Source organism: Parasteatoda tepidariorum, chromosome 11 (assembly GCF_982258835.1).
Source record: "Parasteatoda tepidariorum strain Cologne lab strain chromosome 11, Ptep-v5.0, whole genome shotgun sequence".
NCBI classification, from domain to species: Eukaryota; Metazoa; Arthropoda; class Arachnida; order Araneae; family Theridiidae; genus Parasteatoda; species Parasteatoda tepidariorum.
In genome coordinates this window covers 25,275,467-25,301,410 of record NC_141765.1, presented here as the reverse complement: position 1 = coordinate 25,301,410, position 25,944 = coordinate 25,275,467, and the positions used below count along the sequence as shown (strand labels likewise).

General features: G+C 26.7%; 1 protein-coding gene across 38 annotated transcripts in view; it reads left to right on the top strand.

Moving 5' to 3' along the window:
* The window catches only part of RhoGAPp190 (Rho GTPase-activating protein 190), a 125,039-nt gene that overhangs the window by 62,634 nt on the left and 36,461 nt on the right, over positions 1-25,944 (top strand). For 10 of the 38 annotated variants that reach the window (XM_071187873.2, XM_016069123.4, XM_016069127.4 and 7 more), the window contains exons 18-19: positions 3,508-3,624; positions 19,260-19,301. The exons of 21 other annotated variants lie outside the window; for them this stretch is intronic. In XM_071187873.2, coding sequence (XP_071043974.1) covers positions 3,508-3,624; positions 19,260-19,301 — 159 coding nt within the window. The remainder of the gene's footprint in view (positions 1-3,507; positions 3,625-19,259; positions 19,302-25,944) is intronic. 7 more of the 38 variants (XM_071187874.2, XM_071187866.2, XM_071187870.2 and 4 more) reach the window with 2 other exon arrangements.

Genomic DNA, 25,944 nt, shown 5'->3' with positions numbered 1-25,944 from the left:
AGCAATAGCCAATGAAAAAATTATCGAGAAACAATATGGATTTACCATAGAATCAGTACAAATTGAGCGCATTAAAAAGTGATGACTAAAATTTTTTGAAATTTTGTTATTTTTTTAACAAATATTTCATTGTGTTCAGAAGCGTCTGCTAACTCGACATCAACAGTAAGCAAGCCGCATGTGAGCTGCATGTTGTGCACCCCTAGTGTAAATGAACAACTTTAAGCATTTAAGATGTTAAAAAAGTGTATTTAAAAGTAGGTTCGTAAATTTTGTCAGTATTGTCTGAATTTGTTATTGAGTGTTAAACAATTTTTCAAACCCTATTAACTTTTTTCAAGTTCCTGATTTTTAATACTATTCTGGCTTGGGAAATCAGTGTCAGTATTAATCACAGTGATATGATTGTTGCTCGAAACTTTTTAAAAACATAGTTTTTTACAAGATGAGCTCTTAAGGTAATCTAAATATGATTCATTCCATTCTATTAAGCATTAAATAACTTAGAGCAAAATTGGATTAAATGTTTGCTTTTAACTTCCTTCAAAACAGGTACTGTTTTATAAAATCATTCTAAATTTGCTCAAAAAGTAATAATAAAAGAAAATTGCTCTAAACTTATAATGAAAAAAAAATAATAACTATACTATGATGTCTAAATTATGCAAGGGGATAGAAAGAAAATTTTCTTTATGCAACTTTATTTTCTTAAATTTTATCCATTTGTTATTTTTGTTTCCTTTCTATCACTAACATTTGCTTGTTTTGATCCAAAAATAAATAAAACACATTGCAACAAAGCATTTTATACTTTATCATTTAAGTCTATTCACTGAATTAAGTTATATCGAAAAATTATAAATGTTGATACAAAACAGTGTTTTCATGGAAGCTACTTAGATTAATTTAAATTTAGTTGTTGAAAGTTTCTTCATTCATGAGCTAACCAGCGTTTATATTTTTCTGTCCTGCTTTTTATTTTCATTAACAATATGTTAGGTAAAAGAAATTGTCCTATAATCCTATTTCTTTGATGTTTTACCTACGTCTAATTTTACCAGATAATATTTTTTTCAAATCAAAATTATCCCTACTAAAAGACTGCATTTACTACTTCTTTCGCAATTCATGAGACTATCTAAATTAATGGAGAAATCCTACTATAACTAAAGTTAATTACCAATTCATTAAACATGTGTTTTTGAAATATTCCTTATTTACTCATTTCATGATTCTATTTAAACTTTTTCTAGAACAGTTGACACAATTTAAGAACTTCTACCAATTTGATATCTTTTTCAATACAACTGTGTTAATTTACTACGAATACTAAATTGAATTGATTTCTCTTAGAAAAGCTTGTTGTGTAGTACTGGACTCTATTTATTTATATGCTTATATACATTTTACTTTACTGATATTGATATATATTTTTAAAGATACTATGTATGAATATAAAATTTAAAAAAAAAAAAGTTAAATAATTGAAAGCATTTATCTATGAAAACAATTTATTTTTAACAGTACCTTGTCCTTGAAATCCTTTTTCGATAAGCTAGTGAAAAGAGTGAAGTTTATATAAATATTATTAGAAAATGTTACAAGTTTAGTTTCTATTACAAGTACTCATTAATGGATGTAACTTTTAAGTTCCAAAATGATTTAAATAGCCTCTTTTGTTACTAACTGGATAATTTTAAACCCATTTTTTTTTTTAAAAATCAGGCCTAATTGAATGAACTATTACTTTTTAAAATAATACCACAGTTCTTCAAGGAATAGGAATTATTATATAATTCAATCAAAAAATAATTTTTAAATTCAAGTAAGAATTAAAAATTAGTAAAAATTATTCCTTCTATTAATACTGTACAAGATAATAGGTTTTAGCAATATCAATATCTCTCGGACTTAGTTTCCAAACTGATAACTCAAATTTCAATCCCAGTAAAAAAAAAAAACTGACTTACTCCTATAAAAAAATAATAATAAAATGGGAAGACCACCAATTAGGTGGCTTCACTTGAAGGACCTTCATATAGTAAATGGGGGAAACTGAAAGAGTCTTGCTGCGAATAGACCCAGATGGCAGAAACTACTTCGGATGGCCTGCACAGATGCTGCTGTAACAGGCTGTAGTGCCTCAAAAGAAGAAGAATATAATGCTATTAATGTTACAACAAGAGATTAAAATAACAAAATTGATGTGTAAATGTAGACATAAGGGGAAAGTTACTTTTTACAGTTCAGTATCTTTAGGAAAACAATACTAATGTTATACTATTTTGTGGAAGAATCACGATTTGAAAACATGTAAACAATAACAATCTAATTATTCATTACCTTTGTATTTAATTGTTTTTAATTGATCTTGAGTAAACTTTCAAGAGATTTCTTTCAAACAATTTTAAGTTCAATTCATAATTTCAATTTAGAGTTGGGAAGTGGAATAACGAAATAAAAAAAACCTGAAAGTATATGTAAACAACTTTTAACTAGTAAACGAAATAGTTATTTTGCATTTTTAAATTACTTTTCTAAACTTTTTTGTCTTCTACCAAGATTTGCTCTCTTTAGCAGATTTCTGTTGATAGATAAAAGGTATTCTCATGGTAGGTTTAATTTTATAGGTTTACTGATAATTAAGTTTAATTTTCTAGTTGATTAAGTTAGTGAAATATAGTTCTTTTTCTACTTTTCAGATTTAAATGTTTGAACTACCTTTTAAGATTTCATTATTTTTTCTAACTTAGTCAGTTACTTTATTATTCATCACAAATAGAAAAATTTTCTGTAATTACTGAGTTGGCTAATACCAATTATTTAAGAAAGGAAATGATTCGCTTGAATTAAAAATTATAACATTGTTTTAATGATGTGACATTATGTATGTAGTTTTTCTCTATTTGCCGCTATTTTCTCTTTTTATATTACTGCTAATTACTTTTTCAAGTTCTTACGCCAGGAAAAAGCTTCTTTTTGAAAATTCTACTAAAAAGAAATTTAGATTAAATCTGTTTCAAAAAGACTCATTCTTAGTATTTCTACATTCTTAAACATCGAACATTTATATTATTCTACCTATACAATTGAGTAATATTAGGATAATTTCATTAATTATTCACAATGCAAAATTAAAAAAACAATTTCAGTTACCAGAAAACATTCTTAATAAAATAACTTTTTTTTTTCTTCGATTTTAATTTATGTAATTTAGCTATTGTAATAGTTTATTGCCAGTTTTCTTCACTGAATCTTGTGATATCTTTCATGTTATTTCTTTAAAGATTAATTACTTTCAAGTATAGCATAACAATTAAGTCTTCATGTGTTTTCATACGTTATTTAGTGTTTTTTATACGTTTAATCTCGAAATTTAAAGAATCCACCTGTGAGAAATAATGACTATTTCAGATTGTGTGGAATATATTTCTTTTGCAATTTTAAATAGTAATTCAGGAAAACATATATTGCTCTTCCTCCAATTTGTATTGTGCTACTATATAGGGTATGGGGCCTATCCGCCGCCGCCTGAACCAGCACCTCCAGACTTACCCTCTTCACGAATGAAGAAGGGATCTTTAACAACTGGTCACCATACTTCTCGTACAAGCTTGGATGAGGGTACTCTACCCACTCTTTTATCATTTCTATACTCTTTTTCCTAAATTTTCCTATTATGTATGCAATGTGATTATTTGCTTGATATGTATTTCCTCCCTTCTTTTTTCCTATACTTAGTTTTTAGTATTTTAGTCTAATACACTATACACTAAATGATGTGTCATTTGTAATCAGTTTCTGCTGTATACTAATGTGCTTTCTGTATCATTCTAATTTGCATGTTTTCTATAATTTGCTGATGCTTTTTCCTCCCGGAAACACTTTTATTTTGCACATCTTTAAATACTGGTATTAAAAAAATTTTCGGCATATTATATAGGATGCTTAGCTAAGATTTCTAGCTCTAAAGACTTCTTTTCTGTCAGATAAAAAATTAGCCTCTAAACACATCATTTAATGTATTTAAATTAGTTGAGATTAATCATATGTCATTTTTTTTTTTTAAATAATGCAAATGAAAATGTTTGCATTTTAGTTAGTCAAGTTAAATTTCGAAATTTTATTATATAACTGATTTGTTATTAAGTTGTAATTTAGTAATCAGTTGTAATTTAGCTACTATCTATATTTAGTATTATACAATATTTTTGGTAAAGGGATTGAAATGTTTTTTGAAAATACAAATAACTGTTAAACTACAAATAACTAACTTTAAAAAGAAAATAACTATTAATGTTAAACTTTTAATTGAGTTAGACTTGTGTCGTTAAAAGTTTGTTAAAGCAAATTACAACATTAAAAATCTTAAGTAAAAATGTGTTCTTGTCTCTTAACCCATAAAAATTTATTTTATTATGAATTGTATTTTATATACAATGAATATAGAATTTAGTAGTTTAAAATTTTATTCTAAATTTATTTTCTATAATTTTATTAAGAAAAAATTTCTTCTGAGTATTGCAAAAATAAAAACTAGTTAAACCAATTTATAAAATAATTAATTTAATGGCTGTAAAAATAAATAATTTTGCAGTTTTTGAGAGTCACAAGTATAATTGAGGCTCTAATTTTGACAGTGTTATTTTTATACCCCTTTAAGCCCTTACACAAGTTTTCAAAATAAAAAATTTAGTCAACAAACTTTGCAATTTACCAAATTTAATGGACTTGTGATTCCATTTTTCACAGCTGTTTATTTGATGATACACTAAATGAATTACTATTCATTGAAAGTTATTAGAGGAAAAATCTGTAAAAATTCCTTCTTTATTATGTTATTTAACTTAATAGTAGTTAGTAAAATTTTTAATTCTGATGAAATTTAAGTAGTCCTAGCAGTTAAAAAATACTTGTTTAGTATTTACTAGTTCAAGTTAAACTTTTATAAAAAACATATATTTTTCAATATTTGGTGATTTTATTTCTGTAAAACGTTTGTGCTCTCTGCTTTTTTTGTGCAGTCTGTCAGTGAAAAAAATTGCCAATTTTTTAGAAGGTGCTTAACCTTAAGATTGTATATTTTTCTTTCTATAAAAGCTCAAATTTCTGATTGAGTGTGTTTACATGTTGAGTTCAATTAAAAATCTAGCATGTATAGGTAGCTGATGCATGTTAAATCTCTAATTCTAAATGTGTTCCCATTAGTGTTAGAGTGCATTAAAAAAGGAATGTGTCGTTATCTCTGATAAAAAATAAAAAAAATTCAAGAATTTCACGGCAAATTATCTAAGTAGGGCAGGCTTAGAGATGTTCATGCATTCACCATTTTAACAGACATTTTAGGTTCCATCCTATCTTTTGAATACTAGAATTACTAGAAGGCATCTTTGTTACCTAAGCTATTTCATGTCCATTCTTTTTTTTCTTGAAGTATCAACAAAGTCCCTTATTATACTAAAAGTTACGTAGAAATGATTTTGCTTAAATTTTTTTTAGATAATCATTGAATTTTTTAAATTATATTAGCGTTTGAATGGTCTAGTTATATTTGTGTATTTTAAAACTATTCAAAACTGCATCTGGATCTTTGATTACTACTTCTTTTTTGGCAATAAGAGATAACAAAAATTGTAGCTACATTTGGTTTGAGTGCTGTAGAAAGCATAGTTGATTACAGATAGCTCTAAAATCATAAGCATTTTCTTTAGTGTAATTCTAAGTGTTCATTTATGAATTCATTTACATATTACATAATGAGTACATTCATCATTGTACTCATTCTATAATTTGTTGTTCTGAATTCTAACTTGCTTTTTGTCATAAGCTTAACAAAACTATTTCTTGTAAAATTTAATTTCCAAATTTAGTTTAATTTTCTTTTCAACAATCATAATATTTGCAAAAACATATATTTCTACATAATTTTCTCTCACCAAATCTCGGTGAGGTTGAATTTTGTTGCATCTTCTTGTTTCTTTCACATTCTTTATTACATTAATTTTTTGAGAAAGTAATTGATCTATACATTTCTTTCCCTTTCTGATTATTGTCATCTGCTCTTCGTTTTATAACAGTAGACTCTGCGAAATGTCATGAAATAACTTAAATTTTTCTGAAAGCCTTTCTTATCTACTCCCTGATACTTGAAACTCTTAATCTTGAGAAGCATTATAAATCTGCATGTTCTGTATTTTTGTTGTGTGGTTATCTCCCTCCTTCCTGCTCAAGTTTCGAATTGCTTTGGGTTTTAGATTTCTCACCATTTTCCACTTAACAGAATAGATGCACTTGTGTGTTGTGCATTGCAATACTCATGCTGTCCCTTTGTTGGATGGATTATGTTACGATTATAACATTATCATTGAGTAATATCTGTAAATGGCATAAAATTTATTACTTTTCTCTATTTATCTTAAGATGCATTATGATTTAGTGTCAAGTTATTCCGATGGTCCATTGGAGGGTTCCCCCTGTCCTTAACCCAGGAATTAAAAACAATTTGCCCTCTCAAACTGTGCCAGTTTCAAAAAAAGATAAAAAAAATTCTTTATGTAGAATGCATAAAATATGACATAAATTCCATTCATATGTGTAATTACTTAAATATTTTAGAAGTTACTTTTATACTTATTATATTTTATACAACTTTATTTCTCTATAAAGAGCTCTCACCATGGAATAAATGTCTTAAATCGTATGTTATTAATATTTCTTTATAAGTAAATGTTTCGTAATTAAAGATTTACTCATGCTGAAAATCTGAATTTCAAATTTTATGTGATTGATTGCTAGAATTTAATTAGTTACTATGTGTATATAACTATTTTTTTAATCATTGTGGTGCATCATAAAATTAACCACTATATTTTAAGTATTAATAATTAAATCAGTAAGACTCGACCAATATAAAAACTTAACACATACCTGCCAAATCTCCTGTTTTTTAACGAAGACTCCATATTTTGCGATTATCTCCCGTTTATGCGTATATTCTCTAATATCTCTGTATTTTTGAAATAAATTAACAAATATTTTAGTGAATAATATCCGTTAATGGCAAAAGCACTTCTCTTATTCCTCAACAGATGACATTAAGGTCAGTCCCTCAGTTCTGGCACTTCCTTGACGGCAAAACAAGATAAAGGGAAAATGCTAATGTGAGTCGTTTATTCATGACACTGAATCGTTTTTCCTAGATAACAAATGCATTATTTGCTTACGGAAATCTGGCAATAACTTTGATTGTTTGCATTGTACTTGTTACCCATCGTCAAAACAAAAGTTAATTTCTGTTTTCAGAATCGTGTCTTTTCAAAATCATTAATTGTGTGTGTCAATTGGGCAACTAGAAAATGAACTGTATGAAAACAAAATATTGCAATTTTATGTTAGGGGTCTGCATTCCGCATAGCAATGTAGAGTGCTAAAAAATTGTTTCTAAAGGGGGAAAAAATAGCAACAAATTTTGCTCATAACTTTCTGATGAAAAGCTTGCTTTTGATTAAAGTAATTTCTCTGGTAACCTTTATGAACAGAACTTTGATAAAACATTTCCTATACAAAGCCAAATCAGCTACTTATGTTCAAAATACGAATAAATACTGTAAAATAAAGCTAATTACTTTGTATTATGAAAATTATTTTGATGCTGACTGTTTATAGTTTTGGTTAATGGTTTAAAAATCTTAAGACTAATATTTATATACGTAGTTTTTACTGCATTAAATGTAAGTGCTTATATTATTTCCAATTTTGCATTTCTCTTTTTGACTTACATGTTTATTCACAATATATCAAAACTGTACACTTAGAATAAAAAATGTTGCTAGTAAAATTTACATTATTTTATTTCTCCAATGTTGGCAGGTATGTTAATTACATTATAGTTTAATATATTGTAATTAGATTATCAACAAAGCCTATTTTGTGCTTACTATAATCTTTAGAACTACTATATTTTGCTTTTATAACATGTTTTGATGGTTTGAATTCTAAGTTTATTTTTTATAGTTATCACTTAACCCTTTTTAATTGATATTCTATTCTTGCTTAAATTTAAAAGTTTTTGCAGTTATTTTTTATTCATTTAAACTTTTATCAAAAGAAAATTATTAATATGTTGTTAAAAAAATAGTTTTCTAGAAATGAATTATCATATGCCTCATTTAGCATCTTTCTTAGCAAAATAAGTAGTTTTATTTGTATTTTAAGAAAAAAGGCAGGGAAAAAAATTTCTTATCTTGATATCTAAATAAAGAATGAGCGTGATTTAGCAATTGATTTAAGAGTTATTTGTTGTACATGGTGAATGATAATTATCTGGCCATTTTAGATACAGAAGAATTCTATCATGATTAGTTAAATAATGTTCAATGAACCTTATAACAGAAACGTTATTTTATGTGCATGCAAAATTTTTTTGCATAGCAAAGTTAGTCAGATTATCTTTTTTTCACCCTTTATATTACGTGTTAATTGGAAATTAATTAAAATTCTTCCATAAAGTAAGAAAATAATTACTATTGAAATTGTAAGAAGGGAAGTTGTTAATAACATTACAATGAAATCTCTAAAATGGCCACTTTTCATTACAGCCAGAAAAAGTCTAATCAATTATATCTCACATGCACAATACATTGAAGTTAGCTTTTTATTATTTTTATCTTAATTTAATTTTGTTCACTTCTTGATGGTTTTTTAACACTATTTTCAAGCTAGTATTATTTACATCACATCCTGATCTAAATCCTCCCAGTTTTCAAATCATTCTTTTGAACAAACATGTTTTGTTTTGAAGACTCAGAATTTTTAATTGTTTTTCTACATCATGATTTGAAATAAATTCATGATTATTATTTATAATTATTTGTTTAACTTGCTGTAAATTCCCCATTCTCTGATTTTTAGATGGATTTTGTTTCTGTTTTAATCAATATTAATTTCAATTTATGCTTTATGGATAACATTTTCCCTACAATCAGATTCTACATACAATAATTAACACTTATGATTTTTACCCCTTTCAGAATCGCAAACTAATTTACAGTAATTTTTGGTAAAAAGTCTGTACATGCTGCTGCCGCAAAAATTATCATTGCTTACCAATTTTTCCAGTGTTAAGGAGAAAACAGGCATTTATGTCACAGAAAGGAAGAAGACAAGTTTTGGAAGCAATGTCATGCATGAAAACAAAATTAAAAACTTTCTAGCATAAAATGTTTAAGCTTAAAATCCCATGTGTCATTTTAGACACACTATCGTCATGGTGTAAAAGAAAAGTCAAAACTGCTAATGTAAGCGACACACTGTGTGTTGATCATGTGAAACTGGTGACCTCATCATTAAGAATGGCAAAAAAAATTTCTCCTTTCTCAGCCATTGCACTTCACCCACCCACTCATAAGAGCAAATCTTCCTAATGGGAGATGGAAATTAAACACAACATGTCTATTATGTGGCTCTGATGATCATCAATGAGAATGGCAAGAATTTTTTCCTTCTCTTTCTCTTCTCAATGAACTTGCTTCACCCTCTCATCCATCATTTCTTGGAGACGTGAGTTTGAATTTCCAATCGGGCTTCTTATCTTTTCCTCGTCTTGTGATTTCTTTTTTTGCTTTTTGCGATTGTTTTAGTCTGGATCATTTTCCTAAATTCCCAAACCAAAATGGGTATTTTTTGCTAATTGGATTTTGCTGTACATTTGTAGTTAATGTACATTCCATCGTCAATCAAAATCTTGTCTCCCGCCTTATTTTTTAAAAAAAAGTTATAAATGAGAAAAATCTACCCATTTCCGAGCAAATTGATGTTAATCCGCTATTTTAGAAAATTTTTTGTAAACATTTATTTTTGATTAAATTCATGCTGATATTCCAAATTCTCGCGTGAAGCCTGTCTAAAAATTAAAACTGTGTTAGGTCGCACCAACTTTTAGGTACTGGCAATCTTAAGGCTGCAGCATATATATTGGAAATTACTGTAACTGAACACAAAATGCAAAATTAATCAATCTCTATGTGTCTATGGTTTTCAAAAACATTAAAAGTCACATACATAACAATTTCCTTATCAATGGCCCCATTCACACAAAAAAATTGTTTTAACACAGTTTTGGAAAATACAGGATTCTTGAAGGATTCTACCCACATTGATAAACTAACCATTTACCCAGCTCTTCTCTAAGCACTCCTCACCTATGATTCCAGTGACTGATAGGTGAGCGAGCATCAAATCAATTAGTTTATTGTTGACATTCTCCTTAATCAAATTTTAGTTTTTATAGTTTATGTTTTTTTTTATTGAATACTTTCTATGGGTATTCTATTGATTGAAATTCTTTTAATGGTTTGAAGTAATTATTACAACAGTTAGTGCTTTTTGAACCGAAGCACAAAATTTTGTTTCGTAAATATAGCAAGGAAAATAAATGTTAACAGTGAAGCTGCCTTTTTTTTAAAATTTCTAATGAGAATAATTATTTCTTTTTCTTCAATTGTACAAGATCATTAATGCATACAATAGTATTTACTTAATTATGATCTAGTTTTCTCTTCCTCTCATTTTGATCCAGCACTCCCTATTTTTAAAATACATGTTCAAAATTTTAGTAAGCACTCGGAAGTTGAGAAGTTGTTCAAACCACATGTGAGAATTGCATTGTAGAAAGGAATTCTTCTTATCCTATGCTAAAAGTGGCTTGTAATAGCTCCAGCAAATAAGGCTGGTTTTAGACCATAAATTACATGTAAACGATAGAACTGATTTGAAAATGGCTTGCAAATATTTATGTGAATGGGGTCAAATTGGAGCAGATCGCAATGTAAAGTCAGGGTTTATATTTAAATTATTTATGCTCGTATATAAAATAAATTTCTCAAATTCATTTCTTATCTATCAAAAAAAAAAAAAAGAAGTCTTTCTGCCTTGATTTGAGTAGCAGGAAGAGCTGTAACTGTTAGGGCTACTTTTAACTTTTCAGGATAGCTTTGTATAAATTCTAAATGAAGTGTATTGCAAGTGTGATCATAATGTATATAGTCCACAAATAAAATATCTCAGTTTGCCATAAAAATTTTTTTTTTTGTTTCAATTTACTAATGCATCTCAAATTCAAACTATCCAATTAATAGTGGAGTCAGAGTTCCGTGTATTTATCGACTGCATGATTCCAACTCCTTTTACCAAAAAAAATTTGCCTGACTTCTCCACAGGCATGTTATGCACTCAAAACAATGCTACTCATCTACAAGAACAACACAGTTGATGTGAATTCAAACTGCAATGAGTTTGGGAGGGCTAAATAACTGTCTGCACAAGGTGGCTCTTAGATAGGAATAAAATATACATTTGCTTTGAAAAGCTTTTAGAAATCTAGTTTATCAAGTTTCTATTCCTCCAATTCTCAAAACTTTCAACTTCGAAACATTTTAAGATAGTGGTCATTTTAAGCTGAATTTCGCTGCTGAATGATGCATTTTTTTTTATTGCAGACAGTTAATTAAATTAAATTGTGCAAATGATGTCATCTTAATTATTGCAAAACATTTACCTCTAAGTCCTTTCTTTATATTTTATTTAAAAATTAATTCTGATTTATGTTATCATTAATGCATGATATCATTCTTAACTCTGTGTGTAATGTAATAATTTATTTTCGCACCTTTTGTTGCATAATAACTTAATAATTCTTTGATAATAATTAATTGTATAAATAACTAATAATTCCTTGATAAGAGGCAATAAAGTTTCACCAGTTTCATTAACATTGACCATAAAATCAAAAAGTATAAAAATGCTAATGAAATATATTTAATTTACTTATTATATTAAAAATATTAATATGATTTTTAATATGATTTCTAATGTTTTTATTTATTTTAAATGTTCAATTTGTGATGAAATTGGAAGTCATGTCATTTGCATTTTATATGAAAGAGTGTAAGAGTTAGATTTAGTAATAGATAATTGATTCAATAATTGAAAATTTAATAATCTATTAGACTCAATCTTATTAATGGAATTTTTTATTAATAACGAAATATGTCAATCTAATTCTTTAATTTTTCATCTTGAAAAGATTCTTTTATATAATTAAATTTTACCTAATTTATCAAAATTACTTGGTAATTATTAAAACTTTTAGTCTATGTAAATCTAACTGTCATGTTTTATTACAGTAAAACAGAACGTATAATTTTATAAATATTGAAATTATGATATTATACTTAACTATATATAAATTTACAAAATTAATGTAAAAGAATGTATTCTTTTACATGTGAAATGTGTATAGGGTATAATAGTCTTCAATATATGAGCTGAATGGGAACGAGGCACCTACCTCAAATTGCTAAAAACCCACATAATTCAAAAACTCTATGGAAATAGTATAATAATTTTGATTTTTAATTAATAGAAAAAAGTTGTTTTTCCTTTTCCAATAAGTTATGACGAGAATATCGCTTTTGTTGCTGTCCAAAAGTTAAAAAAAAAAAAAAAAAAACGCTTAAAGAAAGTTGCAAGTTTGATTTCATTATTATGTGTTTGAGGGATTAAATTGCAGTTTTTGGCTTGATTATGTTATAAATTGATTTCTTTATATTTATTTCTGGGTTGGCAAATTTTTCCAATATTGCAAAAATGGCTCTAGTTGGAATAGATTTCTTCCTATCAAAAACCTTTTGACACATGTTTTATATATTTCATATATTCTGAACAAAGATTTGTACTTTAATTATGATGTGAAATATCACATCTTTAGAATAACTAATTTAAAAGGAACATTTATTTTTTAGCCGTTACTTCACTTTATACTTAAAGTACAAAGGGGGCAAAGAGTCTTGAACACACTAAGTTTTTTTCGCAAAATTTTCGAGTTAGACTTAATTTTTTGTTATGAAATTACTGTATTGTCTTAACTATTTTTTATTGATTCTAATGTATTTTTTCATGTTGATTTCCAATTTGTTTATATCGTTTTTTTGCCACAAGTATTTTTTGTACTACAGCTGACTGAACATTAAGAATGTATGTACAAAATAACACAGTATGGAATGCTGTAATATATGTAGTAGAATAACACTGAAATTAACATATGGTACATTTGATATGCATTTTGAAAATTTCATCAATATTATTTCTTAGCATGGGATGTGCCAATTTTACAAACAGTTATGTAACAACATTGTAGGGAAATGTAAAAGTTTCAATTAACTTACATTTAAAAGTTTCTACTTTGAAGTATTATAATCATTTTTTTTTTTAATCTATTGGTTCTGTTGGATTTAGATTTGAAAACGAGTTGGATTTAGATTTGAAGATGACAGTTCATCCTATTCACAGTACAATAACAATTCTTAAAATTTTTGGACTTTTTTTTTCCTCCTCTGAAAAATTTATGACTTATCCCCAAAAAGTTCTGCTGTTGATTTTTCAGTGTTTGAATGTAATCCACAAATGTAGTTTTTGAGCTTGGATGCAAGCACTGTTCCATTCATGGTATATGAAATCTTCCCCCATTTCAAGAATGCTAACTCCTACATTCAATTTTGTTGGGTGCTCCAATGTAGGCTTAAGACATTGTGGGCTGAATTCCCCATGAGTATGTCATCTTACATAGACACTGATTTGATTTCCAGTTATGCAAAACTGTTTTTCATCTCTAAATATTACCTTTACGATATGAACTATTTTAATAGTTCATATTGAATGATTCCTTGTTCATGCTTATTCACCTCTTGTATTGTAATAGTTTTGGGCAAGGTTTGCAGCCTCATAATCCAATTTCTTGTTGTCCTCCTCTCAAAGTTCTTGGACACGTTCATATTTGATATCAAAGTACATTGTTTCGTATTTTGTTGCTAATTTAGCTTTTTGTTTGAAAGTAAAATCCTGTGACCTGTCTTCACATAAAGTTATTTGTCTTGGTCACCCGGAGCGTTTCCTGTCAACAATAGAATTTATTTTAGAATGTCTTTTCAATCTTCTAAAGACTAGGGCACTTCAGCAGTTTGGCACATAGAATGTCCCTCTACCTTAAAAATTATTTATTTTGACCCTTTTATTATCAGGTAGAAATGAATATTCAACTGTAATTTCAATATTTTCTGCACATGACTTCTTTCAATGCACTAAAATATGCTGCACATTCTGCATTCAACCCTTCATCACTACGGCTCTTTGATTAATTGGAATAACAGCATTTCATTGATTGAAAAAAACAGTTACTGATTATTACAGTGACCTTTGACTTTTCTTATCATGGCTTATTCAAAGAGTCAAAACTCTCAAATTCTTGTAACAGATTGGAATTCAACCTTAATAATACATTAGAATCAATAACAATAGTAAAGATAATGTGATAACTAAATAACAAAAACTTCAGTCAAATACAAAAATAGGCAAAAAGAAAAAGGTGTGTTCAAAACTTTTTACTCTTACTGATAAAAAATATTACTGAATTTTAAAAATGAAATTATTATTAAATAAATAAAGTTGTAAAAAGAGGACCAAGTTAAATAAAATATTTATAGAATTTTCTTTTAGTTAAGTCAAAAAAATATGTAATTTTATATATATTTTATCTAATATAATAAGTTCATTTGAATAGGTATTAAAGATATTTCATTCCATTTATTTATAGTTTTTTTAAATGAAGAAATTTTTATAATTTCTGAATTCAATGCTTCCTATTCTTCTTTTTTTATTTATTGAATCTGTTTTTTTAAATATTTGTTCACATTCATTTTGATGATTAAATTGATAAAGCTGAAATTAAGTGTCTCAGTTTCTGAGTAATGCACGTTTTTTTCTTGTCACATTGCATTTTTCACTCTGCAGGGAGGAAGAGCAACAGTTAATCGTATATACCGTACATCCTGGTGTATAAGTCTGTGTCTAGTGATTACAAAAATCAGAGGGTCAACTTATTCACCGATTATGAAGTCTGTATTCGTTGACTAAGAAATATCGCTGCATTATGAACAATGATTATAAACAAACAGATATGACAATTTATTTATTTCAAAAGATACTTTTAATTATGTTATATACTATTAATTATGGTTTTTCTCTAATCATGTTTTTTTTTTTTTTTTTTTTTTTTTTTTTTTTTTTTTTTTTTACTTAAAAAAGTTTTTTAAGAACAATACTCTAAACTATGTTCAAAAATAAATTAAGAGTAAGAAAAATTAGTTTATTCAAGAGTACAAAAAATATAACGCTGTGAAAACTTTTAAAACCTACCAATATGAAACTTCTATGATGGATTCAGTAACATTGGCAGCGTCATCATAAGAATCCCACTCTGCAATGGATTCTACTTCATCCCCATTTATTGAATCCCACAAAAAATCGATCTAATCAACACCCAAAGAATTCGAAATTCCACACTTTCTAAAAGATTTTGCAATTAAATTTTAAAACCACATTCTGGCACACATCTATTATCATTTGACACATCACATCTGTAGGAATAATCATCTCAACACTAGTTGACTTACACAACCATCATATCACAAAATTTGCTATCTAGTTAACAAAAACTAGTTTGCTTATGCGCCGGTATGTAGGGCAATAATAATAGATTCTTTAATACTCAAATGCTTTCTTGTAGAGCTGCTATTAAAAAAAGTCATTTTGTAATATGTTTGTTTTAATAATTATAAAAATGCTAGAAAGTCTACATCTTACATGCTATTTAAGAGCTGGAAATTCTGTTCATTGGTTTGAATCTTATAGTTAAAAACATTTTATCAAATGCCACATAAAAACTTAACTTTCTAATATTTTTCTGAAATGAATGAAATTTTGGGTTATTGTATCCTGCAAGTCATAAGTTGTTTTATTACAATCAAGGTAATAAGTATTTTTAATTTATATTTTTTGTTGGTTCTGTAAGTTAAAAGTACCAAAAAATTCCCGAGATCTTGATATTCCTTTTACATGTAATCAACAAACTGTTATAAAATCCTGAAAATAAATATCTGTGTATTACCCATGAAGTTGAAACAGCAATAATCCTGATCATTTCTCAAAAAATGCAGATATGTTGGAAACTTTAATATTTTTTTCATGCTACTAAATTAGAATAAAAATTTATGTAAGTACTATAAAAAAATTATGGAAAAGTGCGATAATGATCCTATATTTTAAGAAAGGAAAAAGAATGAATACTGAAAAATTAAAAATTAAAATTCAGTATTTGCAGGTGGTTCCTAATGCTACCACATTTTTTCACTGACAGACACACATAATTTTCACTGTCAATTTAAACTGTTAAAAAAATGCTTATCTGCATGTTTATTCAATAGGAAAATGATACTTGTAATTAAGTTACAATTTTGTTTGATGTCTTTAACCTTACAACTTTATTCAACGAAATTATTCCTTTATCACCTTAATTAGTTTCTTTTCTACTGACAAATTAGGCACAAAAGCTAAGTACGTGTCTTTACTATAGTTCGTTCACTAGGAGTTTGCACTTGGGTCCACCTCTTTGGACACAGAGTTCATTTCAGCTCGGGAGTAAGAAGAGAAACATCTCTGCTCTTGAAATTTAGACAACCCTTGATGCGTGCCAAACACAAACAGTGACTTCTTTTTCAGTCACTTACTTCGCTTTATCATCTGCTATTATACCTTTTGTTTCTCTAGCTTATTAAATATATTTTAAATTTAAAAACTGTTGTTTTCCCAGCAAAATGTCTCAAACAAGATGAACTATTCACTCAAAAGAGAGAAATATAAACAATGGCACGATATATCATCAAATTTATGAAATATTTAATGTTAAAAAATGCAGAAGAAGTTGGCGAAATAAATATTTTTGCTATATAATCGCTAAATAGCAACCTTGTTCAGGATTGCTCACAACCTTCTCCCAAAAATAACGAAATAGTATCGTCGCATACCACGTGATGAAGGCGGAGGAAGTGCCAACTCCTGGTGAACGAGCTATACTTTCATCGTGAAAAATGCTTTATCAATTAATTCATATAGTTAAATTTATATAAAACAAGTACAATTGAACCTAATTGAATCAAATTTTATTTACTGAAAAATATCAGAAAAGAAGTGTATCATCAAAAGATAAGTATCCCTGTCCCAAGTAACAAAAGATGTCAATTTCTGGACTGCATTGGCCTTAAATGAACTTGTTAAAAATAAACTTTGGTTTGTTTCAAACAATACAAAAGAATGTCACCAAATACTATATTGATTTACTGTTTTGTTGGCTAAATATAAGATGTTAAAATTTGTGGAACTGCTTAATAGTTATCTACTTAAAAAAGTAAAATATCCAAACGTAATGGATTATGACCTTGCAATTATTCATTTTAAAACTACAGTCATTTTTAAAAACAAGGTAATTAAAAAAAAAGGTTAACTTACGTTTTCAAAATATACTTTCATTTTTAAATAATAATTTTTTAGGCACATTTTGCGAAATTCTGTTAATCTTCAAAACTATTTAATTTTAGAAACATTTCTCTATTCTGTTGGGGCATCTTTTATTATTTTCTTTTTACTTGTTTGTTATTTCCGAGCTTAATTTTGATTGTTTTACTTCAATAAAGATTTTTTGATTTTGAAAAAAATGAAATGTTAAGTCTATAAAAAAAGTTTTTAATGTTGTAAGAAGATTTTATGAACAAGCTTTGACAAATAATAAGTAGTTGTAAATGTCTAAACCAAACACAAACCAAAATATGTCTAAGTTTGCCGCCACAATTTTTTTTTTAACTATTATTTTTAAATGAAAGGAAATTGGCTTAGTCAATTTTGGTTTTACATAAGGACTTAATGTGGCATTTGTAAATGTAACCACATATTCTTGTTCCACTTCTTAATATATATATATTAATTAAACCATATAATTGCTGCACAACATTTTCCAGTTATCTTAATTATTTCTTAATTACAATTACTGCAAAGAAAATTCCAACCACCACGTATATACAGCTTTAATATTGTAAATTGATTTATTGCAATTTCTAAATTTTATTCTGTGTAATTATAGTATCTTATATTGTTCATTGACATGTATTTCAACAACAATGTCTTAATGCTTAGCCTTTTTTATATTACAAGCACTTTTATTATATTGCAAGTCAGACTTGTAGCCTATTTAACTTATGCATTATTAGGTTAACAACTGTCTAAGATGTTAACATTTTTATGATGAACGCAATTTAATCGTGCAATGCATATTTAGGTCATCAAGGTTTAATTTTTTTTTAATGTGGGAATTATTTAGAAATCGGTGAATAATAACTGAACATTAATTTTTAATGTTAACATGTAAGAAGATCTCAAATTTACAATTATTTAAATTCAATGTCTGAAAATCTTTGTTTTTCTATTCTTTTGTAAAAACAAGTAATAAATTTTTTTAAATATTGGTGGAATGAATTTTAAACAGATTTTTTTTTTTCAATTTGTGATTTTTGAGTTATTGAAAAATCAGATAATAATTAAAATGCGGAAAAATTCTTAAAAGTGGCACCTTAAAATATAAAAATATTTAGTTTTGTGAATCCAGTGATTTAAAAATGTGCAAGCTCTATGTTGTGCAGTTTTCTTTTTTATGCGAGGAAAAAATAAAATTTATTTAATTATAATTTATGTAATGTAAATATATACATATATATTAATCTGTCAAAGTTTGTGAGTGGGGAACTATTATGAAAGCAATATTTTTTTTTTTTTGTGGAATTAAAGTAAGAGTTAGTTACATGGAGTGATGGGCATTTTATTATTTAGTCCCTTATTTTCATGATAGTCTTTATAATTGTTATTTGAATTAATCTGATAATTTAAAAATGCGATTGACTCACATCAAAAGTTTTCCAATTAACTTTTGTTTAGGATCAGAATGAGACTTGTTACTAATTGCTTTTAAAAAATTGTTCAACATCCATAGTGTTGTGGCAACTGTAGGTTGCTTCGTTCCCTATCAATCTCAAATTAGCGCTACATTGTATTAGCACTTAGTAATAATTCCTATTTGTATACTTGCTTAATTTAAATTAAAGATTTTAGTTCCATTTGTTCATGAAAAACTTTAATTTTTTGAAATAATAATAATAAACTTGTATTTATTGTTTGTAGTTTAGTTTCAAACTGGGATACACTTTAAATTTGATTTATTAAATATGTAGTCACGAATAAGTCAGCCATTTCATTAGTTATTCTAGGTAGCCTTTTTTTTTCTATTATTGTTAAGTCTAATAAATATGCTACTTTGCATGCAGCTGAGGAGAGGGGATCTCAGGATTCCATTAATCGAGAAACAGGTATTTAATTATCCATATTTTTTAAAGAGTAAATGTATTAGTGTTTTTATTTAATACATTTTGAAACTTTGCCCTTAATTTTTTTTTAAAATTTAGTAAATATATTTTTTTATGAAAATAGTTTTAATAAACTTTTTTAGCCCTTATCAATTTAATGGATTTGTGTGTTTTTTTAAATATTCTTTAAAATTTGAATTGAAGATGATCTTTGTTATAGAAAGTCAATGGGAGTGGAATCTTTATGTTAAAACATTTCTTAAACTTAGCTAGTTAACTTAATACATAGAATTGAAAATTGAATTTTTATTCCAAAAAATTAAGATCTATGCTTATTACAAATATACCCATTTTATGTCTCCCAATTACATGCAAGTTACACCAGCGTATGACAAACATGATACGATGTATGTATAAATTTATTTTGATGGTTGTGTAATTTAATACGATATTGTCATTCAAGTTAAATTAAAAAGATGTATTTTTTTAAATTAAAATTGTTGACTTGATCTTAGTTTTAAATGTAAAATTATGTTATAACTTAGCATGGGGGAAGCATGTTGCATGGTAATTATATTTACAATTCAAATAGAAAGTTGCAAGTTTTTTCACCATTCAAATATTGTGCTATAACATAGAATAGGGGTTAACAACTTTTTTTTAGTGAAAGGCCCTTACAGGCCATGTCAACTAATGAAGGGATGCATTATTTTACATTTTAGAAATGCTTACAACGGTTGAGATAAAAAAAAATTAGATATTGAAAAATTTATGCTAAGTTTTGAAGCTAGTTTTTCTTGGAAATATTGTTTTTGACTTACCAGAAACATGACATTTTGAAATTCATTTAAATTTTATAAATATACAAAACAGTCGATGCTAGTACAAGGTCATTTTAAAATGCTAACGGCAATGATATTTATTAAAATTTTTTAAAAAAAGTTCCTATAGTAGTATAGTATAAGATCTTGGAGAAAGAGACTGTAAATTGACATATGTCGTGAGAATCACCCAATTATGATAATTTTTTATATAAATATTGGTAGTCTACGCACACATCATTTTTATCTGCCAACTTAGCAATAAATTTGCATATAACTTACACTTTTTAAGTATTAGAATTCATTTAAAATTGAAGAATGCAAAACTTTTTTTAATAAAAAAAGAACATAATTATCAGAATAAATATGGAAAGAAGTAATATTTTTTTTAATCACAATACGTAATAAAAAGAACTTTTCCACACTTTAAGTATTTTATTGAGTTATGTAAATAAAAGTTAAATACTTTAATTAAAGGAAGTTTGGAATTTTAAAGTGAATTAAATTTAATCAAAACCATTATAACACAAACATTTAGTAAAAAATTTATATTAAGTGAACTTAAAGGAAAATGTTTTTAAAAATATCAAACCTTATTATTGTTTATTCATACTACAAAAAATTAGAAGCAATTTCGAATTCAAAATGCAAGTGTTACTCTACTTTTCAAATTTCCCAAATTGCAATATTTTTGTATTAAAATAACGTGGAAATGCATGATGCTAACTGCTGATAAAAAAATCCTCTTAAATTTATGATAAAATCATCACCAATGATGCGTCTCAAAAAGTAATTATTTAAATGCGCATATTGTAACTTATGTATCGTGGTTACATATTATTTAAAACATCAGGATTTTCGAAACCACATGGAAAAACATTGTAAAAATTACCAAAAAAGTGATTAAAAGTGGAACAAATAAAGAGTGTCAAGGAGTGAAAGTTCTACTTCGCAATTAGAAATTCGAGTATTGTGATAGTACCATAATAAAAATATTAAGACTTGTAAAACCATGTGGAAATGCTTAGCGATAATAGCTGAAATGACAATAAAAATAATTTACATTTGCAATAAGACTGGCACAAATAAAATGTCGAAAAGTAATTACCATATATCTCTGTGTGGGATTCGTCTTTCAAACCCCCAAAATATTATGAAGATCAGGGGGTCAACTTATACACTGGTTATAAAGTTGGACATTCGTTGATTGTGATTTATAGGTGCTTTATAAACAATTTCCGATCTTTTCTTCAATCATTTTAGTTCAAAATGGCGGGAAAACCCAGAAAATTTTCCCGCTTTTCTGGATACCTGATAAATGGTTCTATACTGTACTGTACTCATCCAATTTCCTATTCAAGAAAAATTTATGTATTTCTTGGCAGTTTCTGTAAAATTTTCATTGATGAAGATTGCAATTTAACTTCAAAAAAATATCTTAAAGTTGATTATTTTAAAAGCTCAGATTTACTCTTTTTGCCTTTAGTGTTTCTTTTTTTGGTCCAAATAAATATTTTTTTAAATATTAAAATAGTAGTAAAAATAAGGTTTTAACTATTTTTGTTTCATACTTCTTTTCTAATCAGATAAAATTTTTATTATTTTTGAATTTTAAAAAAAAAATTCCTGAGTGTCGAATAAGTGTACAATAAAACCTGTGATTGTGATGCATTTTTTGTGTGGTCAACTTATAAAGAGAAATAATTGTTTTTTTTTAAAATCATTTTTTATATTTTTGCATAGTTATAACCAATTAAATTTTGGATAAATACAATTATTTTTCTAAAGACTCTAAAATTTTATATAACATTACAATTGAAATCATTACTGAATGAATGAGTTGCACAAAAAAGACAGGTATTCATATTCGAATTTTTACGATTTTATTTATAAAGAATTTCTTAAAATATCAATACACTTGAACCTCTTCAATAAAGGAACTTAAAATTGTAATTTCAACATTTTAAATGTTTTTTTTTTATATGCTTACAAAATTTGATACTTGCCCTTTATGATACAAAAGCCCTTACTATTTTTCCTACAGGATCAACTCACTAAGAGATTTAATGCTATTTCACCAATTCATGCAAAATCTAATACATACTCTTAATTGTATAAAAATATTCCTAATTTTTTTTCTTATCAACTCTTAAAGGTTTTAGTATAGCTTTCAATAACACTATTAAACAAATTGTACACATTTCACCTTTCAAGATAGGCAAGTAAAGTTATAAAGTTTTTTTGCCTCGTGTAATAAGAAATATATTTGGTTCTTGATTACATAGGTCAACTTAGATATTACTGCTATGTGATTTAGTAGTATTAGCTGTAAACTGCAGCAAAAAATTATTTTATTCAGTGAAAAAAAAATTATTATATATTTTTGTGTAATTGTAATTCATTTAGAATCATTTTTTAATAATTAATTTTTAGCTTTTGTGCTGAATAAAATTTAAAAGAAGACAATGTTCCATAGCAATAATTTGTAAATTTGAGTAGTAAAAATAAAGCCTTTCCAAAGGAAACATAATTCAAATGCTATAAAAAGTAAGTATTTACGCCTGCGAAGTCAAAGCATTAAGAATGACTTATTCCAGTAATAAAAAGCATAAAAATTTATTTAAAAATGAAAAAATTTGACTACCTAGTATGCAAGAAACTAATTTAATGCTTTTATTTTGTGTTGATTTATAACTTTTGTGTATTTAATTTTAATATCAGTATTTAGAAAGCATAGTGGACAGTGGGTGACAGCTTATTCTTGGTCAGAATTGCTTATGTAGTCTATGAGTGTTCTACACTAATGGTGCTACAGAATAATAAATACTTATTGAATATAGTTTTCATTAAGGGTTTCAATAAATGTTTGAATTCCGACGAAAACACCCAAACTGAAAAACATTTTATTAAGAATAATGAATGCATGAATACAACAACAAAAATGTAAAGAAATGAGAGCTTAAGTAAAAGTCTTGTTTTTTGTTGCTCAAAAAGAATGATTTATAAAGATTAGAAGAATTAAAGGGCATGTTTAGTGTTATATATTTGGAATTGTTAATGACAAATTCTTCCAAATTCCTTTTTATACCTATGCAAGGAGTGCTTTATGAGTACAGTATTAAGTAATTTGGAAGCTAAATAATTAAAATTCTTGCTTAAAATAGACTGTATCGATAATATGCATATTTTATTAGATTTGATTTTTGTACTCAATAAGGTTTAATTATAAATTGACAAATTTTATGGAAAAGGAAATGAATCAATTATATATTTAAAATTTTGCATTGTTAAGTGTTTCACACGTACCTCTTTTTTGTACAGTCATGCAAATAAAGATTTTGAAATAGTAGTTTATACAAGTTTAAAGGAACCAATCATGAAGCTCTTATGTATTTTCTGTGGATTATAAAATATTCATACTTTTGCTATTCTCCTTTGTTCTAAAAAATTTGCCGAAAACTTATTTTCTTCTTGACGCTATTTTGAAATTTGTTCTTTCCCTCCTTGAATTAATTGAAGATTTCGTAATTTTGCATGTTTTACTGTGTCTATGCAATCGTAACAGGTTTTTTTTTTTTTTTGGCATTTTGGATTTTTTATAATTTGGTCTTGCTTTTTTAATACTTTTGCAGATAGTTTGAGAATATAATTTTGTCTTATAGTTATTTATTATTTTTTTTTAAATTTGTATCTGATTGATCTGTACCTGTAGTATCAAATGAAAAAATTGATCTTTAAGTCTATTTCTTTCACATTTGAATCCTGTTTATACAACATTTTCATGTACTGTAAAATCTTGTTTTAGATATTTCAGTTTTTGCTTTTGTCAAAATAATATTTCTTACTAAAATCCTTACAAATTTAATAGTAATTAATTTAATAATTTACTAGTTATTTTAAAAAATAAACTAGCCTTGTTTTGCCTACTCTGACTTACAATATTGAGAGCACCCTACAATGCCTATACACATACTTATCATGAAGTTTAAAGCTTTCAGAAGTTTGAAGGATCAGCAATAAATTATGAATGAAAAATAATTTTTTGAAAAACCTATGTCAGGAAATATAGAAATCAGTTTTTAACTTGTACCAGAAATTATAAATATAATATGTGAAGTTGTCAAGTCTATAGTTCTGTGTGAAGTTTTGACAGTATATCAAAATGAAAGAAACTTGATAGTTTTAAAACTAGTGTTAGAATCTGCTGTAACATTAGTGGCAAGTCCATTGACCCAGTTATGTTTGAATTATCATATCCATGGCATGGGGCAATAAAAATTGTTCTTAAAAAGAAAAAAGTAACCTGAATATTTAAGCTAGATTTACAAAATTTTGTGCAGTTATTGCGCATAATAGCAAAAGTAATTCACACAAGTTTCAAACTGATTCCTATATTTCCTGGCATAGGGTGTTCAAAAGCAGTCTTTGTAAGTTATTGCTGGTCCTGTAAACTTCTGAGAGATTTAAACTTTATTGATAAGTATAAGTTCTTGAATCTATTGGTATTTTGCCTGATTCGCGTATTACTGATAACGAGGAAGAAACAATTGTTCAAGAGTTTGAGAAAATATATATTATAACATGAGATATATAAGTAACCAGGCAGCTTAAACACCTCCAAAGTTATCAAATAATTCTCTTAGTATTTTCCCTTTTATAAACTATCAAAAACTGCGAGTGTCCTTTCCATTATTGTAAGGCAGAGTATGTACAATAGCAACACTCCTTCTCATTATAAAATTAGTAACTAACATTTGCATTTAATTACTTTAATTGTAGAAGATTAGCTACAAGTTTTCTTTTAAACTAGTCATATGGGTTAGAATTTTTTAATTTATGGGTTTATCAGTTCTTTCAAAATCAATAAAATCATGAAGCAAATGTTTCACCTATTTTAATTATGAAACATCCTATTGTTCCACCTATTTTAATTATCCTAAAACTTAGGGCAACTCTGACACTTGTATAAATTAATATCGGATATATTTTTTATTATTTTAATGCAGTTTTTTATTATTACTCATCCTATTATTGTTCACAAAATGAAAAGTAGGTAATACAAAGTAAAATATTTAGTTTATATTTTAATGAAAAAAATTTTCAGTTTAAACTACTTTGTTGCAAAACAATCAATGAACAACTAGTCATCTTCATTTTCTGATATAGCAAGTTAACTGTTAACCGAGGTTTTACCCAAAACTTAAATACTTGGTGTAACTTTGCACCAAACCTAAAGAAATACTGTCTTTAGAGCATTCTTGTCCCTCTCACCCAAAAAAACAGAGCTTGTTACTTAATAGGACTTTTTTAACATCTTTTCTGACTTTGAATTTCAAAAAAAGTTGGCAAACATTTACAGTGAAAACAAAACAGTTAAGAGACTGTCCATCACGAGTTGTCCACTGTAATCACTGATGCACCCTTAGTAAACTTTAAGCTATTAGACTTGGCCAAAAGGCTTTTTGGTATACTTTTTCATTCAGTTAACTTTTTATAAATTTTTTTGGCTGGGAGTTATTAAAATTTTTTTCCACTGTTGTTGATGTCCCATTATGTTATTCATAACTTTCATACCACTTGTCATATATTCTTGTTGATCTTGCTGCATTATGATAATCATTCAATTTTATGGTTTTTTCTGATTAAAAAGCTCAGTGATTATTAGTTTATAGATAATCTCCTAAATTTTTATTTTATTTTTTTGATTCCATGAAAATGCTGAATTTATTTCAAAGAAAAAATTATGATTAGCATTTTCTCCCTCAGAATTAAGTTGTTATAGTTCACTAATTTTTTTAAAGATGGCAATGAGAATTAAGAACTCC